Source organism: Cucumis sativus, chromosome 7, assembly GCF_000004075.3.
Source record: "Cucumis sativus cultivar 9930 chromosome 7, Cucumber_9930_V3, whole genome shotgun sequence".
NCBI lineage: Eukaryota > Viridiplantae > Streptophyta > Magnoliopsida > Cucurbitales > Cucurbitaceae > Cucumis > Cucumis sativus.
This window is the reverse complement of record NC_026661.2, coordinates 3,123,816-3,140,908: the sequence shown is the minus strand read 5'-3', so window position 1 is coordinate 3,140,908 and position 17,093 is coordinate 3,123,816. Positions and strand designations below refer to the sequence as shown.

General features: G+C 32.2%; 4 protein-coding genes across 4 annotated transcripts; 1 reads left to right on the top strand and 3 right to left on the bottom strand.

Annotated features, from left to right (window-relative positions):
* Nucleotides 1-489: 489 nt before the first annotated feature.
* On the top strand, nt 490-3,536 carry LOC101205324 (expansin-B3). Its single transcript, XM_004136771.3, has 4 exons — nt 490-797; nt 1,545-1,851; nt 1,946-2,075; nt 3,106-3,536. Exons 1-4 carry the CDS (start codon nt 620-622, stop codon nt 3,298-3,300), a joined length of 810 nt encoding a protein of 269 aa, XP_004136819.1. The 5' UTR covers nt 490-619; the 3' UTR covers nt 3,301-3,536.
* Nucleotides 3,537-7,815: 4,279 nt separating this feature from the next.
* On the bottom strand, nt 7,816-9,867 carry LOC101205560 (ethylene-responsive transcription factor ERF053). Its single transcript, XM_004136772.3, has one exon. The coding sequence runs from the start codon at nt 9,491-9,493 to the stop codon at nt 8,300-8,302; it is 1,194 nt and encodes a 397-aa protein (XP_004136820.1). The 5' UTR covers nt 9,494-9,867; the 3' UTR covers nt 7,816-8,299.
* A 2,740-nt stretch (nt 9,868-12,607) lies between these two features.
* Nucleotides 12,608-14,292, bottom strand: LOC105436231. The gene is made up of 4 exons (XM_031888796.1): nt 14,279-14,292; nt 14,044-14,215; nt 13,832-13,963; nt 12,608-13,741 (listed from the first exon to the last, which is right to left on the bottom strand). The coding sequence occupies exons 1-4, from the start codon at nt 14,290-14,292 to the stop codon at nt 12,755-12,757; spliced, it is 1,305 nt and encodes a 434-aa protein (XP_031744656.1). The 3' UTR covers nt 12,608-12,754.
* Nucleotides 14,293-15,797: 1,505 nt separating this feature from the next.
* LOC105436081 (NDR1/HIN1-like protein 6) lies at nt 15,798-16,511 on the bottom strand. The gene has a single exon (XM_011660442.2). The coding sequence runs from the start codon at nt 16,509-16,511 to the stop codon at nt 15,798-15,800; it is 714 nt and encodes a 237-aa protein (XP_011658744.1).
* Between the last annotated feature and the right edge of the window lie 582 nt (nt 16,512-17,093).

Here is a 17,093-nt window from a genome sequence, read left to right as displayed (position 1 = left end):
TTAATATATTATCCTCAATTGTATTTATGTATAAGAAAAAAAAAAAAACTCAAATAATTGAAAGAAAGCAATAGATGATGAATGAGAAAAAGGTAATGCACGTGATCGATGGGGGGCAAACCATATATCTCACAACCTAACAAATAATTGCTTACAATGTCAACAAAATCCGCAAAATCACATTTCTTCATACCCAACCAAAAAAAAAGAAGAAAAAATTAAATTACCAACTCTCAAAACGACATCGTTCCTAATCCCTTACCTTCCCAACCGCTATTATTCATACACTTTTCGACCGTTATTATATACCCCTAAAAAACGACGACGTAATAACTGTTTAAACGTCTTCCAAAACAGGCTACCCGAAATTCTTGCCATAACTACCGGTGGGCCATTCATTATTTATACCTCTAAGGCCCACCGTAATTAAACTCAAAATGCAGGGCTATCTTCGTCCTTTCAAAGTAAAAATATAATATTTGTAATTTAACCACTCATTATAAAAAAAGGTCTCTTAACTCCCAACTTCCTTCGCTATCTCAAGAACTGTCGGCAGAACGACTGTTTTCAGTTACTGTTTCTCTTTTTTTCGGTGCTTCTGTTGTTCCCAACCTCAACAATGCACCTCCGCCCTCGGTACTTATGGAATGTTATAATGTTGGTGAATTTTGTACTGGTGGGGAAGTTTGTTCTCGTTGATTCAACTCAGCAGCTTCCAAACCGTACTACCGCAGCTTCGCATTGGCTCCCCGCCACCGCCACTTGGTATGGCAGCCCAGAAGGCGACGGCAGCGACGGTCAGTACAATTAATTTGTTTTTTCTTTTAACTTTATTACTAAAAACTACAAAATTAACCGAAAGAATTTAATCGTTATCATTCCAAAGTTCTTGAAAAAAGTACCATATGTAGTTTAACATCTAGAGACATTTATTAATTTTTTTTTTTAAGGAGACGTATTAACACGAGACCAAACTTGTAGTTTAATTTATCTTTACAGAAACAAAATTCTTTTATCAGTCGTCTCTACCCTTTTTATTTTTTTGTTATATATATATATACAAGTGGTCGGCAGCAACAAAAAATTCTTGCTCGAGGACAAGTGACGTGAGATTATTAATTTATCTAAGTATTGCATTTAATAAGAATAAAAATAAGAAACATCAACAATTAGCATGCAATATATAATTGTATTGTTATTATTATTTTTGTGTTGAATCGAATGAATGAATAGGATTTTAAGATAGATTGATATTGACACCTCAACAACTGCTTCTTTTTGGATTTTGAGATTCATATATTTCATACACTATTTAAGCTTCATTTCACATCTTAGATTAGATTTAAAGGTAAAAAGTTAATATTAACTACTTTTCTAACAAATTATAAATTTAATTCAAAATTTTTATAACTAGTTAAACTTGTGAAAAATATCTATAAATATCACAAAATATGGTCTATTTTAATATATATGTATTTTTGTAATCTTAATTTTTTGTGACGTATGCATAAATTAATGGTCATGTGGGGAATGAAATGAATCAGGTGGGGCATGTGGGTACGGTAGTTTGGTGGACGTGAAGCCATTCAAAGCAAGAGTAGGGGCAGTGAGTCCAATCCTGTTCAAGGACGGGGAAGGGTGTGGTGCGTGCTACAAAGTTCGGTGCTTGGATCGAGCCATATGCGCTAGACGGGCAGTTACCATCATAGTAACTGACGAGTGTCCAGGTGGGTACTGTGCAAATGGCCGGACTCACTTTGATCTGAGTGGTGCCGCCTTTGGACGTATGGCGGTGGCTGGTGCGGGCAGCCGTCTCCGAGACCGAGGGGAATTGACTGTAGCGTACAGAAGGTAATTGGGTGTGCAGTACCAGTGAATGAGTTAAAAGAGATTAATATTAAGGGTATTTAATTGATTTTTATTGTGATTGTACATGTGTATACAGGACTCCATGTAGGTACAGAGGAAAGAATATAGCGTTCCATGTGAATGAAGGTTCTACAGATCATTGGCTTTCGCTTTTGGTGGAGTTTGAGGATGGAGATGGAGATCTTGGTTCTATGCAAATCAGACAAGTAAGCATCTTAAAACTTTAACAACTATATAAAGCAAGCATCTTCAACTTTAACAACTATATAACCATCTAAAACTTTTTATTTGGTGTTTTACAAGAAAAAATATGTTATATGCAACTCCAAAGTTATTATAAATGATAAAAACTATGGTAAGTATAGCAAAATTGTAGATTGAATTACTAAATTTTTACAATATTGGTTTATTTTGCTATTTGATGATTTGATCTTTTATCATACAATTTTTTTAATTAGAGAGATTCTTCCTTTAAAAAAAATATTTTTTGTTGTTTTAATTTTGTCTATATAATTAAAGTGGAGTGTGCACTTTGAAATGCACCTATATATATTAATCATTAAAAGAATAAAAAGTGTTTATTTATAAGTCTTATTGAATCTCCTTTTTTTTTTAAAGATATATTTTGAATTTAGTTTTGTCTTTTTAAATTGAATTCCTACATAAATTTCAAAAACTTAAACAAGATTTTAAAAAACAAAAATTCTGAGTTTTCTAAACTTAATTGGTTTAAATTTTGAATTCAATTTTTGGAGAAATATATAACATACAATAATATTTAAAATTAACTTTTTCTGTATATAATTGAGTCATAATTTTCAATTGACATGTTGAGATCATTAACTTTGAAAGTAAACATAGTTAATATAGTTGTAGGTTTATATACTAATCATATTTTCATTAAGCTATAATCAACTAGGAGATCACACACACAACCTCACAAGTTTAGATCCACACATTTATCATCCAACTTAAGATATTATAACTTTATATAACTTTCTTGAGGTAGCTCTGTCCATGTGAGAAAGGGGCCACAAAAAAGGATAAAAAAAAACCAAGAGACAAGACATAGTGAGCACGTTGAAAAATGATCATGATAATAGTTTTTAGTGTTAATTGTTTGCGATCTCATTTTGACACACATATATATATATATAGTTTAGTTGAAGATTAGTAGTATATATTATATTGTATTTGCAACAAAAACTAATATATATGAATAATGTGTTGTGGTAGGCAAATTCAAAAGAGTGGATGGAGATGGCACATGTGTGGGGTGCAACATGGTGCATAAATGGAGGGCCTTTAAAGGGTCCATTTTCAGTGAAGGTAACAACATTATCCACAGCTAAAACTCTCTCAGCCAGAGATGTTATTCCAAGGAATTGGTCTCCAAAGGCAACTTACACTTCTCGCTTGAACTTCTCCTAAAAATCATATATAAACCCTCTACTACTTGCTGTGATCATATATCTATATATATAGTATGTCAAAATTATATATGTCCTTAGCTTTAGATTTATATCATAATGTAGCCCTCTCCAAAGGGAGAGAGAGCTTTCTTTTTCATTTTTGTACTTCATGTATCCACTTTGTTAGATCCTATATGTTGCTACCTTGTTTTTCGATTATGAATAATGAATCGAATGTGTTTAGTTTAGTTTCTATCTTTTTAATGTTTATTGGATTAATACTTAAATGGTTTAATTTTTTTTAGTTATAAATGTAATCGGTATTTAATTAGTTTATCCATCTATGTCGATAAGAAAATTTATTATGTATTGATAATATTTTTGAATGATGGAAGGAATGAAATTGTCTGCCAATTGTAAAATTATAAAAACTAACACCGTTAATTTATCACAATTTAAAAACTTAAATTATTAAAAAGGCTTAAAAGTATTATGAACTAAATCACTCAAGACAATTTTAAAAGTTAAAAAGATGAGAGCAATATAAAATCTAAAAGTTGGGAGACTATGCTTATACTTTAACTAAACTAAATTAAAGTAAAATTTAAGTTTAGTTCCTTCGAGTAATTTTATACTTGTCTGATAAAGTTTTTTTTTTCAATGTCAAATAAATTCATAAAACACAAAACTGACTTACCAAACACAACTTCAAATGTGTAGAGTGAAAAAAAAATACAACATGGATGAGGGACTTAAATTTCTAACTTCAAGATGTTTTATATTAAAAACTTCTGGGCAGTTAGGTGGTTGGTGTATCAAATAGATTTCACTTATTCTCTCCCTTCATAAAATAATGTTAGATTGAGGAAATTATGCGTGTGACAAGTAAAATAGATAGCATGTAATCATGCAATTGCAAATGGAGGGTCTTTAATAATAACTTATCAAATGATATATTATACCGTTGGCGGCTCAATGTTTACGATAAATTCTTAACTAGAAATGTTTACGATAAATTCTTAACTAGAAGGGTCTTTTTCTAACCTCGTTTCTATATCTTTTTGTATTGATCTTATTTTCTAGCTCTTTGTGTATGTACATAGCAAACGTTATTCCATTCTTGAATGAATACAATAATATTACTATTGAATTTGAAGGCATGCATGATCAAGAACGCTAAGAAAATTGAATCTCAACCTAGTTGAAATGTTTCGATGAACCTACGTGATAAAGAAGAATGATGACGATGAAAATATACATAGAGATAGAATATAAGAAAAATAAATTGAAAAGGATAATAGAGGTGGGTAGGATAAGAAGTTAAGTTGGGGCTGGTGGTAGCACTGTGACCACCTAAAACGTGGGAGTGTGGGCACTGTGGGATACCTTTGGTATATATTATGTCTAGTTTTGGCACATGGCCTTTCTATCTCAATCTTCTGCATAACAAGTACCTAAGATTCCTTCAAATGTTAAATTTTAAAAAACTTGAATTAATCAAATGAGTAATAAAATATATGTTGAACAAAAAAGAAACATTGACTAGTCATATAATGGGTACATCATTGATCATTATTTCATTTTCTGTTGCTACAAAGTGTATCACATATTATGGCATGTTGAATAGCTATGTTATTGTTTTTCTTTATTTTAAAATTTGACAGTATGATCATCACTTTACACACTGATATGATATAATAATGTATTCAAAATTTTGCTATGTTGTTGCTGTCTCTCCATAATTCCCTTGTGCATGGGGTTTATATAGTTTTTGATAAGGTTTAAAATGGGCTTGTAATTGGGCCCAATTTAATTTGTTTGTGCGATTTTGGGTCTCAAAAATGAACCATTAGAAAGGTGTAGCATTGACCACAAGAGACAGACCTGAACATCTAAGCCATAAGAACCTCATCACCACTTTTGCCACAGCATTTGCAAATTGATTCCCAACCAATAATTGCACTCCTTTCCAACTTCATCTTTAAGAATAGCTTTGAACTAAAAGGCAGTATGTAATCAACCAACCAAAACTCTGTGTTGAGGCTACTGCTCCGTTGTCATATGAGGCCATGCCCTGATCGAAGGGAAACGGCCAAGAGGGCTCAAAATTCTCTGAACTCGGCCCTCATGTAACACAGGGGGTGTCCAACATGTTGAGTCATGGATTGATCTAATTTGACTTCGAAACTTTAGTTCGTTGAATGTTATAGGTCAAACATCTTCTAAACATACTTCATTGTAAATCTATGGAATGTGAGTTAATCCATATCACTCTTTAAGATTTTTGTACTTTTCACTCTCTGACTTGGCAAATCAACCAATTATTACATGTTGAATCTTTGATTGGCATAATTTGTTGGGCAGAGAATGCTAGCCCAGCTACTAGAGATGAGAGGTTGTGTTATCCGTTGTTGTCTGAGCACAACTTTAGCAAGAAGCCAGGGTGCAAAGTAGTTGTAGGCTTTACCTCCTTTTGTTCTCTCTCTTTCTCTTTAATCTTTCCTCGGAGGTTTTCCCTAGTATGAGAATAAGCTAGAATTGGGCCGGTCGAGTAATGATCATCAGTGAAAGAGCTTTTCTCAATTAAAGAGAAAGGACTCACATTCATCAAAGCAGTAAACCAATAAAGAGTGCAGGACGGAGAAAAGGGTACACCATGGGGTTGGAGGTACTATGGATCCATCCTATGACTCCCAATGCGGCTGTCCTCCTCAATTTTAATTTTTTAATTAGTTTGCAACCCATTTTTTTATATTTATTTTCTTCAAAATTTGCGAACGAACATATGAAATCATCATAAGCATCGGTGCGACTTAATTTTTTTCTTTTTCTTGTGCAAATGACCACAAATTCACAAGATTTAAGCCAAGAAAAGATAAATCATTGCTGATTTCGCAACAAAACGGTTGCTATAATTTTATTACTAAAAACAAATTTTATTGTATTACCTTTATCTCTGACGCTTTAAATAAATTGATCATTATTGTCATGTGAATTAATGTCAAACTTTCATTTTTTTATCTAGACTTTTATCACCTACGAAAACATTTTCTCTAATTCTTTCATTTGGTCTAACATGTTCGATCATGCATGTTTTCAACAAGACCCTAACAATTGTTTACGATTCTGAAAATATTTACAAATTAGTAAGAGAAAAGACAAAAAGAAAGCAGCAAATACTAGGAATAATATCACCTAACAAAGCTATATATAGTGATGCCATCCATGGTTTTGGTTTTTGTTTTTCGTTTGGAATTCATTTATAATTAGGTGAAACATCATAGAATATTTGCATTAAAAAAACCATTAGTTCAACCCATAATATTAACAATGCATCCAAACTTTAATTTGTATCTAACATATTAATACAAAAGTGACTTACAATACAAATTTTTATTCAAAATTTTGAAACTCTAATTTACTTCAAAAAAAAAAAAAAGTATTAAATAGATTAAAGATGAAGCTATTTAAAAAAGAGACACTATTATCAAAAGTCATTTAAAAACTGTTACACGACTCTAATAAAAGTTTGTCCACTAGTAGATGAAGGTGGCCCTCATCCCAACTAAAGAAAGGGAGAAACATGAATAAAATAAAAAGAGAATTGATAAGGAAGAGAAATAAGAAATTGGATTAGGTTAAATTGTTAAGACTATGCATAGGCATATTAATAAAATATAAGATTATAGTTATATAGTATATGGCAACAAGAAGAATATGATTAATTAATTGAATTGGGCATGCAAAGTTTTGTAACCCTAAACACTACAAATTTATCACGATTATGCCGTCAATGGACGGCGTTTACGGCCCCACCTGCCCCTATCATAGCCTACTTTCTACACTTTCCCTCTTCTTTTTTTTAATATTATCTTTACTTATTATTCTTACAAATATCATACAAAATAAATTAATTTTAAAAAAACTAACATGGTTTATTCCTGTACGGAACATTTTAAAAATAGAAAAATAAATTAAAATTCAATAATTCTATCAACTATATATAGAAATCGATACAATTTGTAATTTTGGTATATGTTGCAAATATTTTGTCAAATTTGTTAATTTTGACCATTCTTTCTTCTTTTATTTTGTAAAATTGAGTTTTCGCCTTTAGATCATCGATTTAGAATTGAATTTTCATTTTTGGTGAATACAATTTGAAATTATTTTTATTTATAGTCTCAAGATTTTTAGAGAAGAAAAATTTTAAAAGATATAATATCCGAATTATAAAGTTTAAAGGAAACCAATATATATTGAAATAATTCTATATATATTGTTTTTAAAATATTTCATTACAATCGTTCGATAAAGTTTCACTTTTCAGAGTCTTTTGGTTTAAAGAAAATGAAATCAATTTTTTGAAACCTACTATTATCTATTTCAAAAACGTTTATAACAATATGTATTAAAACAAAACCAAAAAAACCATAGCTAAAAGTAGCAGTTACAATGTTAATTATTTGGTTAGGATTAAATTGATTTTAATCCTATGTTTTTTTTGTGTAGACAGAGTATAGAAAAAAATAAATAAGCAAAGTATATATGCTATATAAGTTGAAACAATAGATGAAACACTTCACACCATATTGACCTAAAAAAAATGGTTATAAAGAAAAGATCTAAATTACATAATACATAGAAGGCAAAAGGAAACTCCAAAAAATGGAATGTAAAAGAGAGAGAGAGAGAAAAAGAGCAAAAAATACAAAGACAAAACTAAAAAACCGCCATGAAAGCCTAAAAACAATGGCTTTAATGGAACGATGACGCACCAAACTGTGAAGGGGAAAGAGATCAAAAAACACGTCTCAAATCCCTTCCTTCCATGGTTCTTCTTCACAATAAACATAAAATCAAGAATTTCATCAAAGAAATTCCATCTTTATGATGTCTAAAGCCATTGGATTGGTCTTCCAAAAACATACGACCAAATCGGAGGACTACTACAATCACCCAATCATCCAATGGAGTGGTAAAAATTCAGTAAAAAAGAAGAGAAGAAGTCTAATTATTCAATCTTGATCTTTCCATAAGAAAAGCTTCGTGGGAGCAGACGTAGACGAAGACGAAGCCGATTCGGAAGTTTCAAGCTTGTTCTGATTATCGTTGGATTCGTTCATCTGTTGCTCATTTGAAGAACCAAATGGGATTTGTGATTGAAGAACTAAATTGTTTGTTGGGTCTAGATTATCCCAAACCGCGCTTCCTGGACCCCAACCGGCCGGAATCGCATTAAACCAAGCCTCTTCCATTTCTCCCCATACCATCTCCGTCGGCTCAGATGCGCAGCTGCCGCTCTCCGTCAAGTCGTTATTTGGTTTTTCTTCTTCTGGCGGCGGAAGAAGGATAAAGTTTTCGGGATGAGCTTCTTCTGTTATTGGAATTGTATGCTCTGTTTCTGCCTCTGTTTTTGGAATGTCTTTCTTGAAGAAACGATCAGGGAAATTGAGTCGAGCATTTTCGCCTCGTAATTTGAAGGCTTCACGATCGTAAGCCATGGCGGCGTCTTCAGCGGTGTCGAAAGTTCCGAGCCAAAGACGAGTTCGGTTACGAGGGAGACGAATTTCGGCCACCCATTTCCCCCAATGCCGCTGTCGAACTCCTCTGTAAAGCTTAGTGGCACTTATGGGCTGCAATGGCGGCCGAAACAAATTACCTCCATCCGGGCCGAATCTACTCATCATCATAGCTCTTCCTCTTGGACTCAAATGAAACGCATCACTCCAGTACTTGAAAAGTCTCTGCTGCGATGCCACCGGGTCTCCGTTGAGGAAGTAGGGCGGAAAGCCAAATCCCTGTTGTTGATTGGAACTAAAGGAAATCATCTGTTGCTCCGGAGACCCGAAGGCCGTAAAGGGAGAGGAAGAAGAAGAAGAGGAAGAAATCGGATGTTGAGAATTAAACTGTGTTGTTGTTGTCGTGGTTGTTATTGATGAATGTTGAGATGCCTCGAAATCGAAAGGAAATTGGATTTTAGAAGAAGGGGGAGAAAGAGAAAGAGGGGAATGAAGAAATGGGTTATGAAAATCAGAACTGCAGATTTTCTTGAGAGGTCTTCTAGACAAGAAAGCATCATCTAAAACTGGCTTCCATTGTTGCCTCTCCAAGCTAACAGCTGCAACGTGTTTCCCTTTCTCAATCTTCTTGTCTGGAGTATTTGCATCGATAACCATCTTCAATTTCCCTGTTTTCTTATCCTCCGCCATGGATAGAAACAGAGAACTTTGAACAATAAGTATGCTGACACCTCTCGATGGGAAAATATGAAGAAAAACAAAATGGAAAAAGTAAAGGAAGAAACGAAGTGTGTATTAATTAGTATAGAAAGAGGAAGGGAATTTAAGAATGAGGGTAGTGGATGGAGTCGGGATTGAAACAGGGTTTTATCCGATTGAAGAAAAAAGAGAGTGGGATGAGGAAGGCATTTGATGGAGGGAGAGAAGGAGCGGGGAAGATGCGGTGAGTGGACGGCGGGGTGTTGAATTGAAAGAGAAAAATGGAAGGATTTGGAAGTATGTATGAGGAAGAAGAGTTGAAGTTTATAAGTTAGAAATGAGAGAAGAGAAAAAGATTTGAAGAAGGATATGAATGGCAGAGAAAGAGAGAGAATAAGTTTAAATGTTGTGGTTGGTCAGCTACGAACAGGGCCCCACTAACCGATTTATTCTCTCTCTCTCCTTTTTTCTTTTTCTTCTCAATTTTCATTTCTCTCACTCTTTAAGATATTTTTATTTATGTTTCATTCATAACCTTCAATTTTAATTTTTAACTTTACACACTTCCATACATACATTTTGTATATACATTCTCAATTTTGTAATTTAGTTTCTGTTATTCTAATAAATTAACCTTTAAACTTTAATAACTAACAATTTGATAAAAAAAAATTGAAACATAATGTATTCTATTGATAAAAATGTTTGGAGCTAAGTCCTTGGAGTAAGAAGAGCAATTGTGCAATGTTAAGGGTGCTATAATAAAAAAAAATAAAATTATAGGAGAAGAAGTAAATCAATCGGTCAAGAATTTGTTTTTAAAAATTAAACATATTTCTTTCTCCTTTTTTGTGAAGTACAATAATTAAATTCTAATCATATATCAAAAACAAAAGCAGGCATTTAAGAGTCTGCTTCATTTTCAAACCATTAGTAAAAATAAAATAAAATAAAGAATTTAAGTTTTGTATTTTTAATATCTCTATTTTCCAAAATTTTAACCATCCCTATCAGAATCAATTGATTTTTCAAAAAATGATAACAAAATTTTAGATTTTACTTTCTATCTTCAAATAATAATTTTGTCATTTAATAAAATATTGGTACAGGTATAATAATAATAATATTAGTAGAGAAAATAAGAAGCAATTAAAATGTGTGTATAATTGAAATAAGTGAAGAAAGTAAATGAATTTATTTTATAGAAGAAAGAATGAAAATAGAAAAGTAATAAATAGTAAAAATAAGTGATGGAAGTGCTCCCACGCGCCCTTTGGATGTTTCTCACTTTCGGCGCTAAATTAAAAGTCAAACTCTTGTTTGTGGAATTCTCAAAAGTCAAACATTATAAACATTAATGTCGGTGATTACTGCCACGTGTCCCTCATTCATTCTTTAGACCTTTTCTTCTTCTTCTAATTTACAAATATCATCTTCTATCCTTATCTTTTCTCTTCTTAAATATCTCCTCTCTTCTTTATTATTTTCTTCTCTTTTATTACTTCTAACCATATTTTATTCATTTTTTAAAATTTTTTTAATTATTTTTAAGGTTTCAGATTAAGGATTATTTAGGGAGTCATCTCACTCACACGCTTACATTTACATTATCTTTTTCTATAACAATTAAAGACAATGAAACCTTCATCTGTCTTTCACCTAAAAGACATCATACGATATGAATTAAAATATGGATTGTCTTTATATTCTATGAAAATAACCTATTTAAAATTTTAATATGAATTTTGAAGGTAAAAGTATAAGTTATATATATTTGAATCATACAAAGAAAAAAACAGAAAACAAAAACCAAAAACACTAATCTCTCAATCAATTGATGTCCACCTTATACCATGGTTGACAACTTGGCATGTTGAATAAAAATTATACTTTATTGTAACTTCACAAATATTATAAAAGGGTATTATATTTATTTATTTATATATATATATATAGAATAAGAAGATTGGCTTTAGAAATTAATTGGGAAAGAGAAGAAATATTTATTTGTGTTTGTGATTTTATTTTAAATTATTAGAGTTGTTGGAGTGAAAAAGTAGACAATTTTAAGAAATTCCAAATTACATCTTTTTGAAATAAAAGAAACAATTATTCCTCGAAAAAAATATCAAAAGCAAGTGAATGAGAGAGACCGTTTTTTAATTTTCTTTATAATTGAGAAAGACTTTTTCAATAAGAGTGAAAATAAGAAAATCTTATAATGATAAACAAATCAACTAATTATTAAATGTTTTGAAACTATTAGTAGAGATATTTGGAGAATGGTTCGCATTTATAAATATTTAAACTTAAATATGTTATTATGATTGAGAGGAATGGTGGTGATGTTTGAATCCAATGAAAAGGATGAAAGAAACACAATAAAATAGGTAGGTGTATTGTTCTCCAATTGGCCAAGCTGGAAAAGCAACATGAATCTCCTCGAACACCAATTTCAACTATACAAATTTTAAATAAAATTAAGTCAACTCCATTTCAGCTGGAAAGCTTCAACTTTAATCCATCACAAAATATAAAAAAAAACATCATTATATATATATATATGTATGTATAGTTATCTTCTTATTCGCCCATTTCCAGCTATATGGCTCTTCTATTAAATTATTCTTCCAAATTCTTCCTTTCCTTTAAAGAAATTCATAGGTTCCTTCTTCTGTTCTTCATACTGTTCTTCTTTGTCATTTGCTTCAACAGTTTCTTCCACTACTTTGTGGGGTTCAACAATTTCTTTTTCTTTTTTAAGAAATAAAAGATAAGCTACAAAAACTAACCAAACCGACCGATCTCTTCAATATGATACACCTTTAAACTTATTCATGTTAGAATTAGATCTTCAAACTTACGTAATTATAAATAATAATGGATTGAAGATTCCATTTTTTAATTGGTCTAATTGATATTTTTCTTAATTTTAAGTGGGATTTCTATTTTTCCACAATCTTCTTGAGGAATGTATACGAAGTGGTCAGTGGAGTTAAACAAGTTCATGAATCTTTTTTCTTTTTGGTTTGTTTACAAGTAAAGCAACTTTACTTACCAAACTCCACAATGGGTTACATCTAAATTTTGATATTGTTCAGAGCATTTTTGACTCATCCTATCTGTATTGAAACTGAATATTGACTTCTATAAACAATTGATTACAATCGTAGTGGAATATTTTTTTTCCTTTTCATAAGGTAATAAAATACACATTTTTTTCCCCTTGTTCTATTGCTACTGAAGTTGTTGCTAGTTGCGTCCTTTCATTGATCTTTCCAAATACTCTCTCTTCAAACATATGAATTTGGCTGCGATTTCTTCGTAATTGGGCAACTTTGGATGAACATGGCTTGGATACTTATCGGCACCTTTCATACATTTTGTGAACTTTGAAGGTTCATGCTTACCATTTGTACTGAGTTCTTTTAGTTTTGTATTAGTTTCCTTGTTTTCATCTGGCTGACACTGAGAGTAAACAAAAACATCGTAAACCACTGTTCCAATCCCATAATTTCTTTGATCCTTTGCCCTCGAAAACGTAATGAATTCAATCTCTTCATTTGATTCTGCATTCCATAAATTTTTGCTAGACAAATCATAATCCGAATTATTAGCTTCTGAAGACTGAATAACAGAAAAATCTGTTCTACACTCAGAATGGACATAGCATTGCTGCTCCACGCAGTAGTTTTGCAGTTCAGATGACAAGCTGTGGCATGATAAGCAATAACACTTCATGAGTTTTTTCTTTGTATGATTTAGGCTATGATTCTCTTGCTCTCGACGCATCGACCTTCTACTTGGTTCTTTCGGAGATCCATTTATAATCTGATTAGATCTTCCCGAAACTGCTTTTTTATTGGAACCATAATGATTTTCTATGAGGCTTTGATCGTCACCATCTCCAACATTTTCTTCTCTCGTGCTTGTAATAAGTGATTTGAACTTAAAGAATCTCTGATCCAACAAGTCTCCATATTCTGTTGAGGGGTCAGAAAGCTCAACAACATCATCGAAATAAACCATAGCTTCTTCACAAAATGGAAGGAATTCAGAAGTGGATGCATCATTTGGAAAAGATTGAGAAACTGAAGGGCTGGAAGAAGTAGAATGACACCAAGAATCCAAGACGCCACAGTTGCTGTCTCGTGTTGAATCGAGAGATATTACAACTCTCTCCAACTCTTCTGATTCTACTTTTCCCTTAACAGTAGTTTGATCTCCATTTTGCAGTACCTATAAAGGTTTAAAAATTCATATTAACTTCAAATGTCATTTCATTACTTGAAATAAAAGGCAGACTTTCGATATCAGCAAAATAAGAACCTGTTTTTTATGCCAATCCGGACAGTTTTCAAGAGCCAAAACTGCTGGATGAAAGCAATCTCTTGCTATTTCATTGATTAGTCTTTGTTTCTCATGATTTGGGACAGGCTGCATTACAAGCTTCTCTTTTATCTACACAAAACCAAACCAATGAAAGTTTAAATATCCATAACCCAAAAATTCCTTGAACAACTAATCAAACAACTACAAACCTGTTTGTTCACAAGATTTCCAGGACTTAATTCAACAGCAGCCACAATGAAACTCTTTCCGAAACGCTCCTCGAACAGCTTTCGAACACATTTAAGTTCAGGGAAATCCCCAAATCTTGCCGAGGCAAATATGAGACTTGAAATTGCTTCAGTAATATCATCAGGGCAGGTCCTAAAAACCACTGACTTAGATGTTTTTCTTTTTCACAAATCAAAACTCCTATAAAATGGTAACAATAAATTATACATACTTGTGTTTCCTGATATGGGAAAACTTCACCAAGATGATTTCACAGAAATTTTCAATCAAATCATAAGCCTCCATCAATGTTTCATCTTGAATAAGCTGCTCCACCTGATATTAGAAACAAAATGAACCAAAAATTCTAGTAAACTGAATCAAAGAGTATTCTGTTGAATTTTAACATACCCTTTTGAAAGCAATTTGTTGATAGCCATTGTTAATAAGCTCACACAAATCTTCACGTAATAGCTTAACAATTGAATATCTCTTCTTCCTGAGCAACTTAAGCCGGCATAGAGCTGTTTTGATCAGCTTCTTACTGTATCACATTTCATAAACAAAAAAAAAAAACCTTTGCAAATATAAAAAAAAAAAAAAAAAAAAAACCTAGAATTGAAAGGATAAGATCAAAATTGAAAACCCCACCATTTTGAAGCTTTTCTCCATCCAAATAGAAAGCTAAACATGTTTAAAATTACCAAACATTTGGGGTTCTGAGTATCATTTCATGATAGCAGAACCACTATTACTGAATGATTACACTGTATTGGGAAGTTATTTTGGAGAAATGGGTTTGAAAATTTAAGAGAAAGTGAAAGAAAAAAAACGGTTTGTGGTCAGTGATTATTACATAAAAAATTGGTCTAAAATTAGGATGTTTGAGAACAGAGAGGGAACGTGGGATGAACTTAACCGAAATTCATGGCTTATTGAACGCTGGAAAGAATTATATCTTTTTTAACTCCTTCATCAAACAAGATATATTTGAATTGGAAGATTAGCAGAAATATGAACTAAGTTACAAACTTCGACTAAATATTCTAAACATAATTAAGCCCTATGTTTCACCTGCCTTGGAATAGATTGAGAAAGTAACTAATCCTACAATCTTTGTCATCTTTCATTTCTACATTAATTATATAGAAATTCTTTTGAATTAAAGATATAAGAAATGGGGTGGTTTTGTTCTGTTTTTAACCCTCTTTCTACATGCTGCACTCAAACCAACAAAAAGAAAAAAGATTTCATATGAACCTGCAAAAGTTTTCTGGTATATTAAAGAAAAATACTTGTGCTTACATCATTTACAATCATTCTTCTAAATATCTTGATTCTTTTTGTGTTGCGTGGTTGGATGGACTACAAAAATGAGTGCGACTTAATTAGTATTGCTCGAGATTGTCACTTAACCAACTTCTTTTCTTTTCTTAAAAGAATATATTTTAGAACTTTCTGCGTTGTGTGTTTGGAATGGATTATACAAACATAGCATCTGTCTATCGATTGTGCCAATGTACTGTTCTTTCCAACGTCAATCAGTCTTTAGGAGAGAAAGGTTTCTCCTGTTACCTATTTCCACACCAATGTATCACAAGCAAGTAAAAAAAGAAAAAGAAAAAAACACAATATATAAGATTGATACTCATAGGAAGAGTTAAAAAAAAAAAGGAATTCCCATTAAATAGCACAAAAACGAAAGAGCAACAAAACTATGGGTAAAGCTTTAGATTCACAAAGAAGCACCATAAGTATAATTACTCGACAAAATCTCAACTTTCTTATTCGGCGACAACTTATCAACCACCAATGAACAATTAACAAACACATTGACCTTCTTCAACGACAAGCTCCCAATCACCACCGTCACCGGCACTTTCACCTTAACAAGCAACGGAATTTTCCCACTATGTCTGTTCTGCATCAATGCTTCTTGTAACCCACTTCCAAATTCACTATTCCCACTCAACAAAATACTTATATCCGTTACATTCTTCGACGGCTGCCGGAAATTTGGAATCTGCCCGGAACAGAGCTCCGATTTAGAGTACATAACAGAAACAGAGCTATCTTTCCCATAAACGAAACCAATGTTTGCATTTGGGTTATCGGCTTTAACGATAACGATGAATTCAGTGTATAAACTGAAGTCGGATTTGACATTGAAGGCATGGACACTGAAATCAGATACTTTGTAAGAAGGGACTTGGGGGTTGTAATAATAGAAAAGGAAATAGCCGAGGCCGAATAGAGCAAAGATAAGGAAGAAGATAAAACAATAACAACAACAGATGCATTTTAGACAACAACCAACACCGCCACCACCTCCGCCGTTGGCTTTGGAATGGTAACGAGGGACGTTGCGGCGATAGGGGGGAGGGCGGAGGCTGGCTTGGTGGTGGTCATCGGAAAGCATAACATATTTTGGTTTAGGTGGAGCTTCCATGAGAATGGGGAAAAAGGAGAAGAGATATATTTGAAAATGAAGTTGAAGGGCGTTGACCGTTTGATGGGCATAGCTTTGTTTAAACAAAATGAGGGGAAAGGGGAAAAACAGAGGCTGTTGTCTGTTTGTTCGTTGTATTTTTTTTTCTTTTTCTCAACTTCTTGGCCAATTTTGGAATGGAACTCAAATTAAGAGAAGAAAGATGGAAGGGATTTGGGTGTTTTTGGGTTTGCCATTGCTCTGTTTTAGGGGATTTGTTATGTGTTTTGTGGATTCTGAATCAATGGATGAATGGAAGATTTTTGTGTTTTTGTTGGATTTTCCTTTTTATTTATTTGCTTCAATGTCTATTTTTAAAGGATACTTTAACTTATGGTTATGCAATGGATCAAATAAAATAGAGTTTGGTTGAGTTTGAGAATTATTTGAAGATTAAATTGTGTATATATATATAGATATACACTTTTAGTTTACAAACAAGTTGTTTGTTTACTTGTTATATCTTTAAACTTAAAATTACAAAAGAAAATAATATAAAAAGTTACAATGTAAGCTTGATTTATGTATACATATTTCAAAAAC

Bases quoted from the DNA above. Each gene is read 5' to 3' on its own strand.
- LOC101205560 (XM_004136772.3), bottom strand. From the start codon at position 9,493: ATGGCGGAGGATAAGAAAACAGGGAAATTGAAGATGGTTATCGATGCA.
- LOC105436081 (XM_011660442.2), bottom strand. From the start codon at position 16,511: ATGGAAGCTCCACCTAAACCAAAATATGTTATGCTTTCCGATGACCAC.
- LOC101205324 (XM_004136771.3), top strand. From the start codon at position 620: ATGCACCTCCGCCCTCGGTACTTATGGAATGTTATAATGTTGGTGAAT. The intron at 798-1,544 runs GTCAGTACAATT...GAAATGAATCAG, and splicing joins AGAAGGCGACGGCAGCGACG to GTGGGGCATGTGGGTACGGT. The intron at 1,852-1,945 runs GTAATTGGGTGT...ATGTGTATACAG, and splicing joins TTGACTGTAGCGTACAGAAG to GACTCCATGTAGGTACAGAG.
- LOC105436231 (XM_031888796.1), bottom strand. The intron at 13,964-14,043 runs GTTTGTAGTTGT...GGTTTTGTGTAG, and splicing joins GAAATCTTGTGAACAAACAG to ATAAAAGAGAAGCTTGTAAT. The intron at 13,742-13,831 runs GTTCTTATTTTG...AAACCTTTATAG, and splicing joins CGGATTGGCATAAAAAACAG to GTACTGCAAAATGGAGATCA.